This window comes from Antechinus flavipes, chromosome 2, assembly GCF_016432865.1.
Source record: "Antechinus flavipes isolate AdamAnt ecotype Samford, QLD, Australia chromosome 2, AdamAnt_v2, whole genome shotgun sequence".
NCBI lineage: Eukaryota > Metazoa > Chordata > Mammalia > Dasyuromorphia > Dasyuridae > Antechinus > Antechinus flavipes.
This window is the reverse complement of record NC_067399.1, coordinates 576,404,166-576,424,705: the sequence shown is the minus strand read 5'-3', so window position 1 is coordinate 576,424,705 and position 20,540 is coordinate 576,404,166. Positions and strand designations below refer to the sequence as shown.

General features: G+C 32.9%; 1 protein-coding gene across 1 annotated transcript in view; it reads left to right on the top strand.

Annotated features, from left to right (window-relative positions):
• Positions 1–20,540, top strand: part of SH3GL3 (SH3 domain containing GRB2 like 3, endophilin A3) — a 138,098-nt gene that overhangs the window by 111,057 nt on the left and 6,501 nt on the right. The window contains exons 5-7 of the mRNA XM_051981176.1: positions 3,798–3,931; positions 9,039–9,194; positions 19,140–19,243. Of these exons, the coding sequence (XP_051837136.1) occupies positions 3,798–3,931; positions 9,039–9,194; positions 19,140–19,243 (394 nt within the window). The remainder of the gene's footprint in view (positions 1–3,797; positions 3,932–9,038; positions 9,195–19,139; positions 19,244–20,540) is intronic.

The following is a 20,540-nucleotide window of genomic DNA, read 5'->3' as shown; positions in this document are numbered from 1 at the left end:
GGATTGTTTCTAATAGCTTTTTAGTAGAATCTCTGGGGTTCTCTAAGTATATATTACCATCATGTCATTTGCAAAGAGTGATAATTTAGTTTCCTCATTACCTACTCTAATTCTTTAATCTCTTTCTCAACTTTTATTGCTGAAGCAAGCGTTTCTAATACAATATTGAATAGTAATGGTGATAGTGGGCAGCCTTGTTTCATTCCTGATTTTCTTGGGAATGGTTCCAGTTTATCCCCATTACATATGATGCTTACTGACAGTTTTAAATAGATGCTCCTCTTTTAAGGAAAGGTCCATTTATTCCTATACTCTCAAGTGTTTTTATTAAGAATGGATGTTGGATTTTATCAAATGCTTTTTCTGTATCTATTGATTTGATCATATGGTTTTTGTTAATTTGGTTATTGATATAATAAATTATGCTAATAGTTTTCCTAATATTGAACCAGCCCTGCATTCCTGGTATAAATCCTACTTGGTCATGGTGTATTCTCCTGGGAATGATTTTCTGTAATTTTTTTGCTAATATTTTACTTAAGATTTTTGCATCAATAATCATTAGGGAGATTGGTCTATAATTTTCTTTCTCTGTTTTCAACATACTTGGTTTAGGTATCAGTACCATGTCTGTATCATAAAAGGAATTTGGTAGGACTCCTTCAATCCCTATTTTTTCAAATAGTTTATATAGCATTGGAGTTAATTGTTCTTTAAATGTTTGGTAGAATTCACATGTAAATCCATCTGGTTCTGGGGATTTTTTCTTAGGGAATTGATTAATAACTTGTTCTATTTTTTTTTCTCTAAAATGGGACTGTTTAGCCAATTTACTTCATCCTCTGTTAATCTGGGCAAGCTATATTTTTGGAGGTATTCTTTCATTTCATTTAAGTTATCAAATTGATTGGCATAAAGTTGGGCAAAGTAACTTCTAATTATTGCTCTAATTCCTTCTTCATTAGTGGCGAGTTTTCTGTTTTCATTTTTAAGACTAACAATTTGATTTTCCTCTTTCCTTTTTTAAATCAAATTTACTAAGGGCTTATCTATCTTGTTGGTTTTTTCATAAAACCAATTCTTAGTTTTATTTATTAATTCAGTAGTTTTTTTGCTTTCAATTTTATTAATCTCTCCTTTTATTTTTAGAATTTCAAGTTTGGTGTTTGACTGGGGGTTTTTAATTTGTTCCTTTTCTAGCTTTTTTAGTTGCAAGCCCAATTCATTGACCTTCTCTTTTTCTGTTTTATGCAAGTAGGCCTCTAGAGATATAAAATTTCTCCTTATTACCATTTTGACTGCATCCCATACATTTTTGGTATGACGTCTCATTATTGTCATTTTCTTGGGTGAGATTAATTATGTCTATAATTTGCTGTTTGACCCAATCATTCTTTAGGATGAAATTATTTAGTTTCCACTTATTTTTTGGTCTATTTCCCCCTGGCTTTTTATTGAATGTAATTCATTACATTATATTCTGAAAAGTATGTATTTACTATTTCTGCCTTTCTGCATTTGAATTTGAGGTTTTTATGTCCTAACATATTGTTAATTTTTGTATAGGTTCCATGAACTGCTGAGAAGAAAGTGTACTCCGTTTAGTTTTCTCCAAAGATGTATCATACCTAACTTTTCTAGTGTTTTATTTACCTCTTTTACTTCTTTCTTATTTTGTGGTTTGATTTATCTAATTCTGAGAGTGCAAGGTTGAGATCTCCCGAATTTAGATGCTACAGTACTTGCTGCATATATGTTTAATATTGATATTGCTTCATTAATTATGCTACCCTTTAGTAAGATATAATGCTCTGCCTTGTGTGGTGGGGACCAGATCATATTCCCCTTTGGGGATTCATCTGGAGACATTCTGTTTTTGGTCTCCTCAGGGTTTGAAATCTGCTCTCTATCCATACAGAAGCTATCTATTATTAGAGCACGCTTTAATTTTTTGCCCATTTTGACAAAAAAGAATCAAAGAAAACAAACAAAAAAAAAAACAAATGCAGTCTGCTTTTTGAGCCGTGTGGTGTTACCAAGTTTCCTGTACAGAAAGATACCTTTCTGTACTTCCTGTACTTTCAAGCAACTTATTTATTGATCCTTAAATGTTCTACCAATTGTATTTGGCTTTCATTATAGGTTTCCATTCTTTATACTATTTCAACCTGACTGCTTTATCCATCTTTGTTAATTTCTACCTCTTTATATCTGACTGCCTGAAATCATCAGACTTAAATCTATTACGGTTCAGGTATGCTGGTTCCATTCTGTTCTTCATATATTAAATGGTGCTTTCTTTATTTTTTAGTTAAATCTTTTCCATTTTTTAAAATTATTATTCCACATTCTCTCTCTTCCTGTCTTAATCCTAAGCACCCTCCCAAATTTTCATCTTTGAATATCTTTAGCATGGCTTTGCTTGGTTAATAATATCTTGTCAAAAAAAGAAAGAAAATTACTGAAGGATAAAATTACTCTAAAGAAAGTGCAAAAATATTTCTTGGATATCAGTTTTTTATTTGAGTTATTTGATAACAAAAATTTCCATTATTTATATTTTACTTTATACTTGCTGCACTGGTTTTGTTCATGTAAAAGCTTTTTAATCTTTTGTAGTTTAAATATTTATTTTATTTTTGTTCTCTATCCTTCACTTGCCTTAAGAATTTGCACTCAGGTGAAAGTCATGAAAGGAACTTTCTTTCCTTTCTCTTCTTAATTTTTCTTAAATATTTAGTTTTTGTATCTCCCTGGGTTTTAGATAATGTGCTGGTGGGAGCTAATCTTCTGCTAAATTTTTCTAGTGTCTTATTGGTTCTTGTTGAACAGGGAGAACTTTCTCCACTAATGTGTCCTTTGTCAAAGGTAGGACAACAGAGATCAGTTGTTTTTGCCCCTTACTCATCTATTTTCTCATCTGTTTCATCAATCCTACTTTTTTGTTTTTTAACTTATGCCAAATAGTTTTGGTAATTAAGACTTTCTTATGTAATTTGAAATATTAAAAGTATTATGCCTCCTTCATTAATATTTTCTTTTATTATTTCCTTTGGGATTCTATACCTTTTACTCCTCCAAATGATTTAAAAAAAATTATTGAATTCTGCCAAATAATGCCTTCATAGTTTGACATAATATTGAATCTATAAGTTAATGTAGATGATGTCATTTTTTGTTGGTAAAGCCCAAGGTTTATTCCTTTACTTAAATTTTCTTTTGTTTTAATATGATGTTTGTAATTATTTATATAACTCCTAACTGTGACCTCATAAATTAGTTCAGAGATTGGGTGGATTTTGTAGTTATTTTGAAGGAAGTTCTTTTTCTAGCATTTGCTCTAGGCTTTTAAAGTTGCTAAATAAAAATGCTGATGTTTTTGTGGATTTATTTAGGCTACCTTTTTATTGAAGTAGAGTTAATGAATTTTCTTACTAAACCACCTGTAAAAAAGCAATATTTGAAGTTTCAGTATTTATTAAGCTGACTATTTTTAAGAATTGACTTATTCAAGAAAATAAAACAAAATGATTAAGTACTAGTCTAGTGTAATAAACAAAATGAATACTTAAATCTAAAGTTGCCTACTTACCTCATTTTATATATTTGATGAACATTTAGAAAATATTAAGCAAAATGTTACAGCAAAAAAGAATCTTTTTTATTTGGGGCTAACAGTATCTGTCTCATATAGTCAGACTAAAACTCCTTTTAAAGGACAAAAAAGAAACAGATCATTCTCTGGGAACCCAGAGAGCATTCATTGCTCAATTGACCCTTTCTTTTCTTTTTTCTAGGTCAAGCATTATTGGATTTTGGTGAATCAATGAAGTTGTTAGCTGAAGTGAAAAACTCTCTTGATATCAATGTGAAACAAAACTTTATTGAGCCATTACAGTTATTGCAAGAAAAAGACCTAAAAGAGGTTGGGGTGAGTTCCTGAGCAGAACATGTGGGCTTATTTTAATTTTTAGTGAATTATTTTTCTTTAGTTACCTTTTTAAGTTCTTTTTGTATTTGGATAATTCAATTTTTAAATGAGTTGTTTGTTCTATGGATTTTTTTTTCCATTTCACAAATTTTGTTTTTCAGGGAGTTGTTTTCTTTTTCCATTTTGTCAAATCTATTTTGTAAGGAATTACATGCTTTTTCCATTTCACTAAAACTATTTTGTAAGGAGTTTTCTTCAGATAATTTCTGTGTTTCCTTTTTCAATTCCTCTTGCAAAGTTCTCATTTCCTTTCCCCATTTTTCATCTAACTCTCTTTTAAGATCCTTTTTGAATTCTTCCAAGAGAGCCTTGTGAGATGGGGACCAATTCATCTCAATAACCTTTGGGGCTTCATCTGGAGATGACCTGCTTTTAGTGTCCTCAGGGTTTGAAATCTGTTCTTCTATTTCTCCATAAAAACTATCTATGGGAGGCAGCGAGGTGGTGCATAGGAGAGACCACCAGCCCTGGAGTCAGGAGGACCTGAGTTCAAATCTAGCCTCAGACACTTAATACTTTCTAGCTGTGTGATCCTGGACAAGTTACTTAGCCCCAATTGTCTCAGCAAAAAACCAAACCAAAACAAAACAAAAAAAATCTATCTATGGTCAGAGTTATTTTTACGTTTTTTGGCTCATTCTTTGAAAAAAGGTTGAGGTCCTCTTTTAAGGCAAAAGGGAGATTATCCAAGCTTCCTCTACAAATGACAGTGGCTCCACTGGGCTGGTGCTGACTAACTTCCAGTGCTGGGTGGGCATGGTCATGTCCCAATATTCTGGGGTTTAGGGGCTCACTATTTGCCTTTTGTATTTGTCTTGGAGATCTTACAGCTAATTTGATGATCTACTGGCTTGCAACCAGGACAGAGTAGCCAACACTTCTATAAATTCCTCCCAGTAGATTCTCCAGCATGTACCCTGGGTTTCTGCACTGCCTGCACATTGACTTGCCTCCCTCCATTTTCATTGAAACAGATCTTTTCTGAAGTTCTTCCAAAATATCTTCTGCTGGAAATTTGTTACAGAACAAATGTTTGTGGGTTGTCACTCCAAACCAGTTCAGAGTCTAGAATAGGAAGAGCTCAGAAAAAGACATGTCTCCTCTCTGCCATCTTACCTTTGTACTTCTCCCCTCCATTTTTTTTTAAAATGATGTTTTTATTTAAAGTAATTAACTTTTAAATAGGAGGGACTTGGTCAAAGTATCATTTTCTTAAATACCTATTGACAATTCAATTAAATTGAACGGTTTTGAGACCCAGATAAATTTGAAAAAAATCATTTGTATGTGTAGAATTAAATTAGTTATCTAACAAAGAAAACTCCAAAGCCCAGTCTTATTGCCCCACTTGGGGCCCATTTACTATGCTTAATGTTCAACTTCTTGGACTTTTCCTGTATTTATGTAGTACTGGTCACTTTTTAGATATTACTTCTCATTTGTTCTTTGTGTAGGATAGGATTAGAAATATACTAGAAAGAAATATGTAACATTGCTTTTAGCTCTTTAGATCTAGCTGTCTAGATAATTCAAAATATATCTCACTACTCTTATCTAGCACACATTTCTCTTATCGTTTTCAAAAGAATAGCATTACATTGCAAAAATAGCTCAATGGTATGTACAGTATTTAGTGTGCTTTGCTAAAATACAGGTAATATATCTCTAGAATTTTCCTGATTAGTCAGCCTCATAAACTTGTCAAAATCAGTGAAATCAAATTTTTCCCCTAGGCAGAGAAAATGAAATCAAAATCAGAGTTAAGTAGCTTTGCCATTTCACTGCCTTCTGGCATAACAGTTCTTTTCCATTTTGAGGAGTGTTTCTGTTCCTTTTCCTTCAAGTATGGCTTTAAGTAGTCCCCATTTAGGATTTCTTTGGTAACGATAATGGAATAGGTTGCCATTTTCTTTTTCAGTTCATTTTACAGATGAGGAAACTGAGGCAAACAAGATTAAGTGACTTGCCTAGGATCACATAGCTACTATTTGTCTGAGACTGAATTTGAATTTAGGAAGATGGGCAGTCTTGTCTCCAGACCTGATGCTTTATTTGCTGTACTTTAGAAATCATCTAATCTAATCTCATTTTGTAGATGAAGAAACTGTAGTCCATAAAAATTGGGCAAGTTAATTTTGATCCAGAATTAGGCTTGGTCTCTTTATCATTGTGTATATTATAACTTATTTGCCCTTTGGTTTCACTCCAGCTTGATGAGAAGTGAAGAGATGAATTTCAATAATTTCAGTTCATCTGAATCAACGTTTATTAAGTACCTGCTAATTCTAAATCACTGTGCCAGTTGCTAGTGGTACATAGCCTAAAACAAGAATGTCTATGCACTTAAAAACTCTTACATTTTTTAAAATAGCTTTTTATTTACAAGTTATATGGATGAGTAATTTTACAGCATTGACAATTGCCAAACCTTTTGTTCCAATTTTTCCCCTCCTTCCCCCCACCCCCTCCCCTAGATGGCAGGATGACCAATACATGTTAAATATGTTAAAGTATAAATTAAATACAAAATAAGTATACATGTCCAAACTGTTATTTTGCTGTATAAAAAGAATTGGATTCTGAAATAGTGTACAATTAGTCTGTGAAGGAAATCAAAAATGCAGGCGGACAAAAATATAGGGATTGGGAATTCTATGTAATGGTTCTTAAGACTCTTACGTTTTAAAAGCACATACAACATGTACACAGATCAGTAAGAATAAGAGTTTGAGGAGGAGAAGTGCTTAAAAATCTGGAAGATCAAGGAGGCCTTGTTTCCAAAATATATAGAGAATTGACTCTAATTTATAAGAAATCAAGCCATTCTCCAATTGATAAATGGTCAAAGGATATGAACAGATAATTTTCAGATTAAGAAATTGAAACTATTTCTAGCCATGTGAAAAGATGCTTCAAATCATTATTAATCAGAGAAATGCAAATGAAGACAACTCTGAGAAACCACTACACACTTGTCAGATTAGCTAGAATGACAGGGAAAGATAATGCAGAATGTTGGAGGGGATGTGGGAAAACTGGGACACTAATACATTGTTGGTGGAATTGTGACTATATCCAGCCATTCTGGAAAAGAATTTGGAATTATGCTCAAAAAGCTATCAAACTGTGCATACTCTTTGACCCAGCAGTGTTACTACTGGGCTTATATCTCAAAGAGATTTTAAAAAAGGAAAGGGACCTGTATGTGCAAGAATGTCTGTGGCAGCCCTCTTTGTAGTGGCCAGAAACTGGAAACAGAGTGGATGCCCATCATTTGGAGAAGGCTGAATAAATTGTGATATATGAATATTATGAAATATTATTTTTCTGTAAGAAATGACCAGAAGATGATTTCAGAAAGGCCTGGAGAGACTTACATGAACTGATGCTGAGATGAGCAGGACCAGGAGATCATTATATACGTCAACAACGATACTATATGAGGATATATTCTGATGGACGTGTCCCTCTTCAACAATGAGATGAACGAAATCAATTCCAATAGAGCAGTAAGGAACTGAACCAGTTACCCTCAGTGAAAGAATTGTGGGAGGTGACTATGGACCACTACATAAAATTCCCAATCCCTCTGTTTTTGTCCACGTGCATTTTTTATTTTCTTCACAGGCTAATTGTACACTATTTCAAAGTCCGACTCTTTTTGTACAGCAAAATAACTGTTTGGACATGTATACATATATTGTATTTAACTTATACTTTAACGTATTTAACATGTATTGGTCAACCTGCCATCTGGGGGAAGAGGTGGTGGGAAGGAGGGGAGGGAAAAAGTTGGAACAAAAGGATTTGCAACTGTCAATGCTGAAAAATTATCCATGCATATATCTTGTAAATAAAAAGCTATAATAAAAAACAAATAAAAAAAGAAACAATCAACAGGTTGATTTCAGAGAGGTCTGGAGAGACTTACATGAACTGATGCTAAGTGAAATGAGCAGAACAGAAAATTATTATATATGGCAACAACAAGACTATATAATGATCAACTCTGATGGACATGGTTCTCTTCAACAGAGAGATAATTCAAACCAGTTCCAATTGTTCAGTGATGAAGAAAGCCATCTACACCCAGAGAGAGCACTGTGGGAACTGAGTGTAATTCACAACATCGCATTTTCACTCTCTTTGTTGTTTGCTTGCATTTTATTTTGCTTTTCTTTTTTATTAGTTTGATTTTTCCTGTGCAGCATGATAATTGTATAAATATTTATATGCATATATTGGATTTAGTATATATTTCTACCATGTTTAATTTACATTGGACTACTTGCCATCTAGAGGAGGATTTGGGAAGAGGTAGAAATTGGACTACAAGGTTTGCAAGGGCTAATGTTGATGAATTGTCCACTCATATGTTTTGAAAAATAAAAAGCTTTACTTAAAAAAAAAAGATCAAGGAGACCTTCATGAAGAGGATGGCATTCAGAATCTTGAAGGGGAGACAAAGTGAAAGTATCCAATGGGGGAGACTAATAATCTGAATTCCTCAGATGTAATGGAAAGAACCCTAGATTTGGAGTCAAGGTACTTGGGCATGAATTTCAGCTTGTACACTGCTGGTGAGATCTTGGTCTGTTTGGAACTCAATTTTTTCATTTGTAAAAAGAGGTCTGGATTAGATGACCTTGAAAGTCCCTTTTGTCTTTAAATCTGATCCTGCTTAATGATTGGCCTAGTATAATATTAAACAAAAATGTTTCAGTTTTGCTATGTTTATTTGGTTAGTAATTATCTAGAGTAAAATTTCTGTATATCAGCCAAGCTGGAGAGAAATGAGTAACCTTCAAATTAGGATCTCTGGTCAAGATTTTCCTAGGTGCTACACTTTTGTTGGATGCCAAAAGGATTTAGCTACTTATACTTATACACGTCTATTCTGTTATTTCATAAGCTTCGTTGTACTTTCCTTTATGTTAGGCGTTGAAAGACATGGATCAGGTCTTTTATGCCTTAGACTTGGGGAAAAATAATTACCTTTTTTCACAGAATTGTAAAAACACTTGACATTCTCTCATTTTTCTCTCAGTATCACTTGAAAAAGCTGGAAAGTCGTCGTTTGGACTATGATTATAAGAGACGAGTTAGTAGGATATCAGATGAAGAATTACAAAAAGCAATAGAAAAATTTGAAGAGTCAAAGGATTTGGCTAGAAAAGGCATGGATAATTTGTTAGAAAATGATGTGAGTATGATATTTCAACTATTTAAAACACTTAAGAGACTTAATAAAATTTCAATTAAATGATTTATCATATAGAGATATCATATCATATTCTCAGTGCAGAGAGAGAAAGGTACTTTAATATCGTTAGAACACAAAGTATATAGTACTTGTTAGTAATTTGGAATTGTTTCATTGTTGTGGTCAATTCTTGTGACTTCAGAAATTCAAGAAATCGGAGTACCTTGGGAAGCCTTTGTTTAGAATCAAGATCATATTCTAAGTCTGTTCGAGGTAATCTGTAGAAGATGAGAGCCAGGGAAAAATCACAGTGTTTTCTTCTAATTCTTTTACATTTAGTTATTTATGAGTTTAAAAAAAAAAGCTAAAATAAGCTCTAGAGATGGCCTTTGAAGGGAAAAAATTTACCAAAAGTCCATTTGCTGCTTGAGAGAAGAGACAGTATTTGCACTGGTGTGGACTAGAGCATCAGATGGCTTCCTCCTCTGTTTATTCATGATCACTTGAAGTCACTACACTGCCCATTCAAGTAGCCCTAGAAGTTGAGGATCCAAGGTGTTGTTCCAGTTCTCCAAACTTGAGAATTTAGAATCTCTGGATCCCATGTCCAGTTTTCCTCTAGATTTGTGGAACAAATGGTTTTTTTCCCCCCATAGGATATATGCCATTTTGACATCATCTCTATACTATTAGAAATGAAGCTTTCAAACAAAAATGATTTATTTTATTAAGTCAAGCCAACAAGCATTTAGTAAATCCCTACTTTGTTAGATACAATGCTAAGTGCTAGAATTTTGTAGAATGACTTTGCTTACTGTTTGTACTACTGCCAAGTCAGAAAATTTATAATGGGTATACCAAATTCATATAAATCCATCAAGTGCCAGAAAGTCACTTTATCTTTCCCTTTGTTTATTTTTTTTCTTTTTTAGAGGGACAAAAAAGAGAATTTCCTCCCCATCTCATTGCTTCTCAGGGTTTCATTTTTTTGTTTTTGGTAACAATAGTAAAAACTAATACCATTATGGCACATGAATGCTTTACAGAATACTTTCTTTTCCATATTCTTTGGGAATATTACTATTCTCATTTTATAGATGAGGAAAAAGGCAAGTGCTTTGCCCAGGTCACATAGTAAATGTCACATGGAGGCAGCATAGTGTAGTACATAAAATACAAGACTTAAAATCTGAGTTCAAATCCTAATCTCAGTCACTTCCCTGGGCAAGTTGCAATTTTCTGTGTCTCAGTTTCCTCATCTTTGAAATCAGAAAGTCGCACTTAATGTCCAAATACATTTTGAGTTCTTAATCTACATTTTAGTTTACCATATTACCTCTCCTTGTTGGACTTGGCATATAGAATGTTTCATTGCTATCATTCTGTTATGTCTGCCTCTTCAAGATCCTAGTTGGGATTTTCTTGGCAAAGATATTGTAGTGATTTGCCTTTTCCTTCTCCAGCTCATTTTACAGATGAGGAAACGGAGACAAATAGGGTGAAATGATTTTCTTAGAGTTCCACAGCTAGTAAGTATCTGAGGCTGGATTTGATTCCATACCTGGCACTCTATCTATTGTGCCATGTGGCTGTCCAGAAAACGTTTCTTATCACAGAATTATTAGCTTAAGACTATTAACTTGAAAAGATACATTGTTTATAAATGCTGCCATCTAGCTTGTGTGTGGGCAAAGGCCTTCATTGAATATAAAGTAATTTACTATTAAATTTGACTGGCAATTAGCCCAGCCGTAGGATTCCTTCCCTAATTATCAGTAAAATTAATTCATTAATGAATTTAGTCATTCATTTCCACTTTTTCCAAAATAAAGTATATCAGCTTTCTGAGAATGGGAGAATTCCTTTCCCCACTGTGAAATTGTAGCTATACAGCTTAATTTCTCCTTTTTTACTTCTAATAGAGAATGAAATATAGGCCCTCAAATTCCTTAGGCTAGGTAATATAGGTTTTACTCTTTAATTTTTGACTTAGCTTTCACTGTAACTTTGGCACTCCCACACCCACTTTTAGTAGGGCTTATCTATATGCTTCATTAGAACTTGCTGAAATCGAATCTCTCTACCCCATCCTTCCCTTGGTTTCTTTCCTACTTTATAGAGTTAGAAAAAATAATAACAAATTTCATCTGAAAGAACAAAAGGTCAAAAATTTCAAGAGAATCAATGAAAAAATTGCAAAGGAAGGTGGCCTTTCTCTTTTCTCTCTCTTTCTCTCTCTCTTTTTTTATATTCAGTGATCATCAAAATCATTTGGTATGGCCAAGAAACAGAGTAGTGGATCAGTGGATCAGGGAATAGTCGATGACTATTGTAACTTAGTATTTGATAACCCAAAGATTCCAGATTCTGGGATAAGAAATCACTATTTGACCAAAATTGCTGGGAAAACTGAAAAATAATAGGGCAGAAATGAGGCATTAACCAATCTATAACACCCTATGCCAAGACAAGGTTGAAATGAAATTAGACATAAAGGGTGATTCTATAAGCAAATTAGGAGAACAAAGGATAATTTACCTCTCAGATCTATGGAGAAAGAAGGAATTTATGGCCAAAGAAGGATTAGAGAACATAAAATGCAAAATGGATAATTTTGATTACATTAAATTAAAATTTTTTACATAATCAAAACTAATGCAGCCAACATTAGAAGGGAAGCAGAAAACAGAAAAAACTTTTACAGCCAGTTTTTCTGATAAAGACCTCATTTCTAAAACTTATAAAGAATTGACTAAAATTTATAAGAATACAAGTCATTACCCAATTGATAAATGGTCAAAGAATATTAACAATTTTCAAATGAAGAAATTAAAGCATTTCTAGTTATAAGAAAAAAATACTCTAAATCACTATTGATTAGAGAAATGTAAATTAAGAGAACTCTGCGATACCATTTCACATCTTTCAGGTAGGCTAAAACAACAGGAAAAGATAATGATAAATGTTGGAGGGCATATGGAAAAACTGGAATATGAATGTATTTTTGATGGAGTTGTGAAATGATCTAACCATTCTGGAGAACAATTTGGAACTATGCCCAAAGGGCTATAAAACTGTGCATACCCTTTGATTCAGTAGTGTCTTAACTGGTTCTGTATCCCAAACAGATTTTATAAAAGAAGGAAAAGGAGCCATATGTGCAAAAATGTTTGTAGCAGCCCTTTTTATAATGGAAAGGAATGTGGAAACCCATCAGTTGGGGAATGGCTGAAAAAGTTATGATACATGGATATAATGGAATATTATTGTTCTACATGAAATGATGAGTAGGCTGATATTAGAAAAGCCTAGACTTACATGAACTGATAATGAATGAAGTGAGCAGAACTAAGAGAATATTGTTTACAGTAATAACAAGATTATGTGGTGATCAACTTTAATGGACTTGGCTCTTTTCAACATATGATTCAAGGCAATTCCAATAGACTTGTGATGGAAAGTACTACCTGTATCCAGAAAGAGAATTATGGAAAATGCATATGGATGAAAGCATAATATTTTCACCTTTTTTGTCATTGTTTGCTTGCTTCTTTTCTTTTTTTTTCCCCCTCACTTTTAATCTGATTTTTCTTGTATAGCATGACAAACATGGAAATATGTTTAGAAGAATTGCATATTTTTAACCTGTATGGGATTGCTTGCTGTCTTGGGGAGGAAGGGAGAAAAATTTGGAATACAAAATTTTGTAAAGGTAAATGTTGAAAACTATCTTTATATGTGGAAAATAAAATACTATAATAAAACCATTTTAAAAAAGAAAAGAGAAAACCAAAACAAACAGAATAATTATTACACAGCCAATTAATGGCTGGTCTGGAACTGGAATACTGATCCAGTATTACTTCTTATAAACCACCCAGTTCATCCATTAAGAGGAGAAAGGCAAATTCTTACAGTTGGGGGCATAATGACCTTCTCTCTCATTTTTCCTTTTTTCTTGATTCCAATGTATTCTAAAATAGAGAACTTTGTAGGAAAGTCTTTCTTCTTATGGACGATCAGTTTAGGGATATGATCTCCAGTCTTCCCCATTCCCATAGAGGCACCTACCTCATCCTAAATTCTTTGTTCTCCTTGGCCCCATTTTTCATTTCTTCCATTTTCCTTTTTAAAAAGCCTTGCAATGGAGAAAGGAAAATCTTTTGTGGATTATGGATGGTATTTGATTTGGGGACATAGGGTATAGCTTTTGTATCATTTTGTTTTGTTTCTTTCAGCTCCCCAAAATATGAACTGGTCTTTGTCATTTGCTGTTAGTAGACATTATAAGAAATGTCTGTAATCTCTTTGTTACTTGCAGACATTTCTTTTGTCTGCACTATACTTTTGTCCACACTATACTTTTGTCCATTCTACACTTTTGAAATTTAGATTATCAACCAGTAAATTGAAGCCAAAAAAGATCTAGTACTTATCCTTTAAGCACAAATTGTAGGAAGACATTTCCTTTTTTTTACTATAAGGACACTAAAACTTTGATTGACAAAAGTAAGTATTGGGGGTTTTGGGAACATAAAAGGGAGATATTCCGAGAAGACATACAAAACATAAAAGGAGCAATTTTAACTTTTGATGCTAGAATTTAATGCTACTGAACACAGTGCTTGAGGCCATTCAAGAGACTGACTCATCCCTCAAACCTATGCAGCTCAAGGATTTACCCTTGTCATTGAAAGTAACTATTGTTAGAAGGTGGTCATTCCCTCATTACATTTATATTTGAAAAGTAGAGACCCTAGATGTAGCCACCACTTCTGCAAGGATGTTAGTACTTTTCAGTCATGTTTTTCCACTACATATTTTTCCTTCCTGAAAGGAAAGCCCAAGAGCTTCACCAGTAAACTTAGGATCATGACATTGGAAAAAGCAAGAGAAATTGAGGTATAAGGAGAACCCATCTCTAAAAAAATCACAAGAAACCACCTAGAATTTCCAGGTCTCTAAGGAAGACTCTTAGATATTTCCTTCAGTAGAGACAACATCTTATCTCCAATGCCTGGGTTCTTTCAGTCTGTTTGAAAGGAATAGTGAATTTGAATTTTAGTTTTATTTTTGCCAAGTGCACTTTATGCAGTCCTCTGGGCAAATTGCTTCTGTCTTAGTTTCCTCATCTGTAAAATTTCTGCTTCATAGGGATGTTGTAAGGATCTCACAAAATAATGAAAGGGCAAGCAGTACAAAGTTACAAAGTGGATTGATTCAGGAGGTTAAGTGGGATTGATTTCCTTTCCAGAGTATTTTTTGTGAGTTATCTCTGCTCTCCATCTCTGAATTTACTGATATAGGAAACTCCTGCTGAGGCATATTAATGCCTGATATTTCTAGTCTTAAAAAGTGGTCTAGGATGTTGAGAGATTATTACTTATCTTACATCACACAATTAGATGTTTGGAAGAAGTAAGGGCTCAAATTGGGTCTTAATTATTAATTATGCCATGCTGCCTCTTACAAGGACAAAATTTAATAATTGAGTACAAACTAATAACTCATATCCTATTAGTGGACTCCAATGTCACTGGAGATAGTAGAGGTCATAGACTAACTGATATTTTTCTTTTTCTTTGAAAATTATATTACATTTTTAAATTACTGTTAATTGTTTAATGATGATAATTAAATGAATTTTGAAGTTGACTTAATAAATAGTTAAAATGGATTTGAATGAAAGTTTAGCTAAGGACACAAATGTAGTTTTATATTATTTTTCAGTTTTAAAAATCTTTTATATATATTTTTCAATTAAATATAAAAGCATTTTTTAAAACATTGATTTTTAAAATTTTGAGTTTCAAATTCGCCCCCTTCCTTCCTCTACTTCTTTTCTCTCTCATTGAAAAGGCGAACAACTTGCTGTATATTATATCTGTACAGTCATGCAAAACTTATTTTTCTATATGATCCTAAGTTTGCTGGTGAAATAAAACATAGCTTAAAAACCCCCACAAAAATAAAATTTAAAAAGTATCCTTCAGTCTGCATTCAGATTCCATCAGATTTTTCCCTGGAAGTAGATAGAATTTGTCAACATAAGTCCTTCAGAATGTCTTGGATCATTGGATCATGTTGCTGACAGTAGGTAGGGCATTTTCAGGTGATCTTCAAGTTCTCCTTATTCTATTCATTTCACTTTATATCAGTTCATATAAATCTTCACAGGTTTTTCTGAGAGCATCCTGCTTGTCATTTCTTATAATAGTATTTTGTCACAAATTATTTATAACAACTTCAGCCATTTCCCACTTGATGAGCATCCACCACTTTTCAATTCATTCTACCACAAAAAGAGTGATTATAAATATTTTTGAACATGTAGGTCCTTTTCTTTTAAAAATCTCTTTGGAATATAGACCTATTAGTGGTATGCACAGTTTTATATAATTTTGGGCCTAGTTCCAAATTGTTCTCCAGAATTATTGGATAAGTTGACAATTCTGTCAAAAGTGAATTGATGTCCCAATTTTCCCATCTCCCATCCAACATTTATCATTTTTCTTTTCTGTCATATTTGCCAATCTGATAGATGTGAAATAATACTTGAATTGTTTTAATTTGAATTTCTCTAATCAATTGTGATATATCACATTTTTTCATCTAACTAAATAGCTATGATTTCTTCTTCTGAAAACCACCTGTTCTTATCTTTTGACATAAATATAGTTTTATGACGATAACAGTTTGTAGAAAAACATAATAAATTTTCATGTCTGTGTCTCAGGGCAATGGAACAAAAACTTTTAAAAATATATTTATAGAGATAAACCTATCATAAGCATTTCATAATTAAGATATAGGGGATTGGCAAATACAGATAAGTCCCAGTCATGAAGATCAAGATTTTCAGCAGAGTTTGTGGTTTGAGAGCCCACATTGTATATTCTTTTTAAGATTTCTGGAAACTTGAACCATAACTAGTTGGATAATTTTTACTTTTTTAAAAAGTAAATGTAACAAGATATTGTTTAATTTTGCATGTTTTGAACAAAATTTGGAATTCATGGAATACAATTACTATTTTCCATTGATTTTGAATTCCAAAACTTAGGAACTACTACTGGTATGTAATTGTAGAGTTAGTAATTAATAATAGCAGAAAGGGGAAGGGAAAATTAAAGTATAGGCAATCAAAGAAAAATTTTTAGTAGAAAATGCAAACAAGATGGAGGATTAATCAAGCAAAGAAATAAAGGAATGGAGGGATAACAGGAGTGCTGAGAATGTATTAAAAATATACACATATATACACACACATACATATATACACATGTGTATATATGTATGTTTATATGTATCCATGTGTACATCTATATATATTATATGCACATTTTTTATTTTAAAAACACCTAGAGAGAAAAATGGAATGGAAGGATTTAGACTATGTTGGGTGAAGGTAAAGATTGCTGTTTCATGATAGGAGAAATTGTGGTAAGCTATTTGGTATATCTGAGCTAGAAGGGGTATCATATCTCCTTCATTTTATAGATGAAGAATCTGAGCTCCAGAAAATATTTACTTATTTTTTTCATAGTCACACAATTACCTAGTAGTAGAACCAGCAAGAGAATGCTCCACTTCTGACTCCCAGTATAGAGAACTAATGTCATTCTGTGGTTTCTTGAAGGACTGGAGATGCTAGCATTCTCTTAAACACTTGAAACAAAACTCATGTGGGTAAGGTATAATAAGCTTTTCCCACATGATTGTGAGTAGATTTTGAATAGATCCTCTTGTCAAACTGGCAACTTTGATAACTTTTGCCTAACTTGGTTTTTATAAAGTAGGAGATTTCTTTTCTTTTCTTTTTTTTTTTTTTTTAATATTTTATGATTTAATCAGGAAGCAACACACATTTATTAAGCATTTACTATGTGCCATATGCTAAGTGCTGTAATACAAATACAAGTAAAAAGTCATTCCACAATCAACAAATGGTCAAGGGACATGAACAGACAACCCTCAGATGATGAAATCAAAGCCATCACATGAAAAAAATGCTCCAAATCACCATTGATTAGAGAAATGCAAACTAAAACAACTCTGTGGTGTCATTCCACACCTCTCAGCTTGGCTAAGATGACAAGAAAAGATAATAATATTGGATGAGATGTGGGAAAACCAGGACACCAATGCACTTCCGGTGGAGCCATGAACTGATCCAACCTAAAGTGGGAGATTTTAGAAGGAGATGGAGGTGAAAAAGATCTTAATAGAGTAGGGAGGAAAAGAATTTAAATGGAAAGATTAAAATATTGGGCTAAAAAAGTGAAGCACTTAGTATTAGGGATACAATTGAGAAATGGCTTCTTCTGATGAAACAGAGTAGCTACCACTGTCTAATTCTAATCTATTGTTTTTTTCATTATCTTCCTTACCTCTAAATCTGCAAACCTTCCCAACTTTAATCCTAACTCTAATCCTAAATACCTTTACATCTGATTTACAGATCACCCAGTATACTTGCTTGTGGCTAAGTGACATCAGGAAGACAGAAGGATTAAGACTCTAGGGCTAGCAGATATTACAACTTTGGAAAGTTGCAAAATTAGTGCATTGTTATTTGCATAAAATCTTTGAATTGGAAGAGAGATTAGCAGAGTGGAAATGAGTATCTTTTACAGAATCCCTAATAAATAGTTATCCTACCCTTTCTTAAAAATTCTTAATGATGAGAAATTCATCATGTAGTCGGGTTTATTATGTAACTCATTGCTTAATTGTCCCATTTTAAGATTGTTATAGTTAAAAAGTTCTTATCCAGAAACCAAGCCTCCATCACAACATAATATTTTCACTTTTTTGTTGTTGTTTGCTTGCATTTTGTTTTCTTTCTCACTTTTTTCCTTTTTTGATCTGATATTTCTTGTGCAGCACCATAATTGTGGAAAAATGTATAGAAGAATTGCACATGTTTAACTTATATTGAATTACTCACCTTCTGGTGGGGTAGGGTAGAGGGAAGGGAGAGAAAAATTTGGAACACAGATTTTTGCAAGGGTGAATGTAAAAAACTTTAATTAAAAAAAATACCAAGCCTCCCTCAATGTACTAATACCACTGTTATTCCTAGTTTTACCTTCGAAATAAATTTGAAACAAATCCATTTCCTCTTAAATATAACAAGCATCTAAATATTCGAAAACAATTTTAGTGTTCTTCCCAAGTGTTATTTTTTCAGTCTTGTCATTTCCAATCTTTTCAGTTGTTGATATTCTGATAAGATGACAAGTATATTCATCTTAGTATTGATAAATTGAGTGATCTATAGTATCCCAGCCAGTGCATTGAGTGTACTGACTCTTGAAAATGGGGAGAATTTGGGATGTTTAAATTCTGTTCCTTTCATTTTCTTGTATGAGAAAAAATATGCCATCTCTGAGTTGTAGGGATAAAGAGATCAACAAATCTCTTTAGTTGGTCATGTAATTATTCATATTTTCCCTTCCCTATCTGAGGATAGGTTAATTTTTTTTTTCCTGCCACTGCTTAGACATTAAATATTTATAGGGACTTATAGCACACATCTCTTTTAATGAATTTTAACAGCATTTGTACCTGGAATGCCTTTTCATGCATAACAGTTATGTCCATGAGGTTTATAAATTAGAGAAACCTCCTGAAAATATCCTCTAATTTGAAAAACAGGCATTTTATTGGGTTTACTATTAAATTAAATTCACAAATCATAAGTTAACTTGAATATCTCTTTATGTAATAACCAGGAATTATAAGGTACTCTTAACCAGCCCAATATTTGGATTGAAGTAAGGATGAAGTACAGAAGTAAGATGTGCCTGAATAATGCTGATTACTTGATGGATTTCCTTTATAAATCATTGTCTGTGTTGCTAGTCTGATCATTTTTTGTTCTTGTCTTCAAAGATTATATACCATAAGATTCCGTGAGATAATTCTCCTCCTCTGTTGCAGATAGAGCAAGTTAGCCAGTTGGCAGTATTTGTAGAAGCCATGCTAGACTATCACAGACAGTCTGTTGAAATTTTGCTGGAGCTACACAGGAAATTACAGCACCGGTAAGAGTGAGCCATTAGTTAAAAATCTAAAGTTTCAGATGTGCAACTTTTTCTTTTTTGGTGTTTTGTTATTGTGGGAAATTTATATTTTCATATGTGGGGATCCCCTCCTACCAAAGCAGATAATGACTTCCCCGGTCCTCTTCCTCCAGCTTGCTTATTGTTTATGCTTTACTATAAAACCTTTTGGGAGAATCTGTCCCCTTCACAGAGAGAGCCCTTCCACTTGCTCCTTCTCTGCCTTGAGGAGCATACCAGTTATGCCCTTCGTAGGCTCTCATCTTCCTGATTATATAGTCACCTCACTGATGTCATTTATTCTTCTTGAATATGTTCTCTATGGTAGTAGGCTAATTAACCTACCATTCATCTTTCCATTGCCTTTTGATTTGTTGGTAATATTTATTCTTTCTTAAATATTCTTCTGTGTCCCATGAGTTCTAAACCATATGGTCATTACCAAGATGTGATAATTATGATGATGCTAATGATAGCACTCAATCAATAAATATTTATTAAGCACTTATATATTAGGAACTGGAGATAACCATAAAAATGAAACAATCCTTACTAGTTCATATTATAATAAATTCTAACCTGAATATAGTTGAATATGTGCTTTCATATATATCATCTCATTTAATATTCTCATACTGGTTCTGAATTTTATTTAGTCAGCTTCTTGGTTGAATGGACTGAGAAATGTACCTGTGGCTATAGGAAAGGGATCTTAAGCATCCACCTAAGCCTCTTTTTTCTTTTACTTTTACAATGAAAGATGTTTCATTACCTAAGTGTTTGATGCCCCCCCCCCAAAAAAAAAAAAAAAAGATTGCTTACTTTCTCTACTCTGGATTTGAAGTACTTTGATTCTGTTCTTAACATGGTTGCTAATTTGCAACTTCTGACTTCTTGAAGTTCTAACTAAGCATCTACCTTCTTAAAGATTTAGTTGCTAAAGGTAAAGAATGGGGAATACCTTCTCTTTCTTTCTCTGGAGAATGGTAAGAAGACTGAGATAAGATAAACTAGAAAGATATGCCTGACTTTACCAGTACATTAATAATAAATGTTTATTAAGATAACTCTAGGCCCTTTCCAGACTCTGAAGTTCCACCAGAATTATCCCTCCAAAATTAAATTATTAGTTTTCTGTAGCATTAAATACATTTTGGTTCTTTGAAAATTTGTGATCCATGGGTACTATTTGTATTGATTCTTAATTAAATCAAATCTTAATTAATTGCAGCTCTTTATTGTTGGACTGTGTTGGATAAGAGGAATCTACTGATAAGTC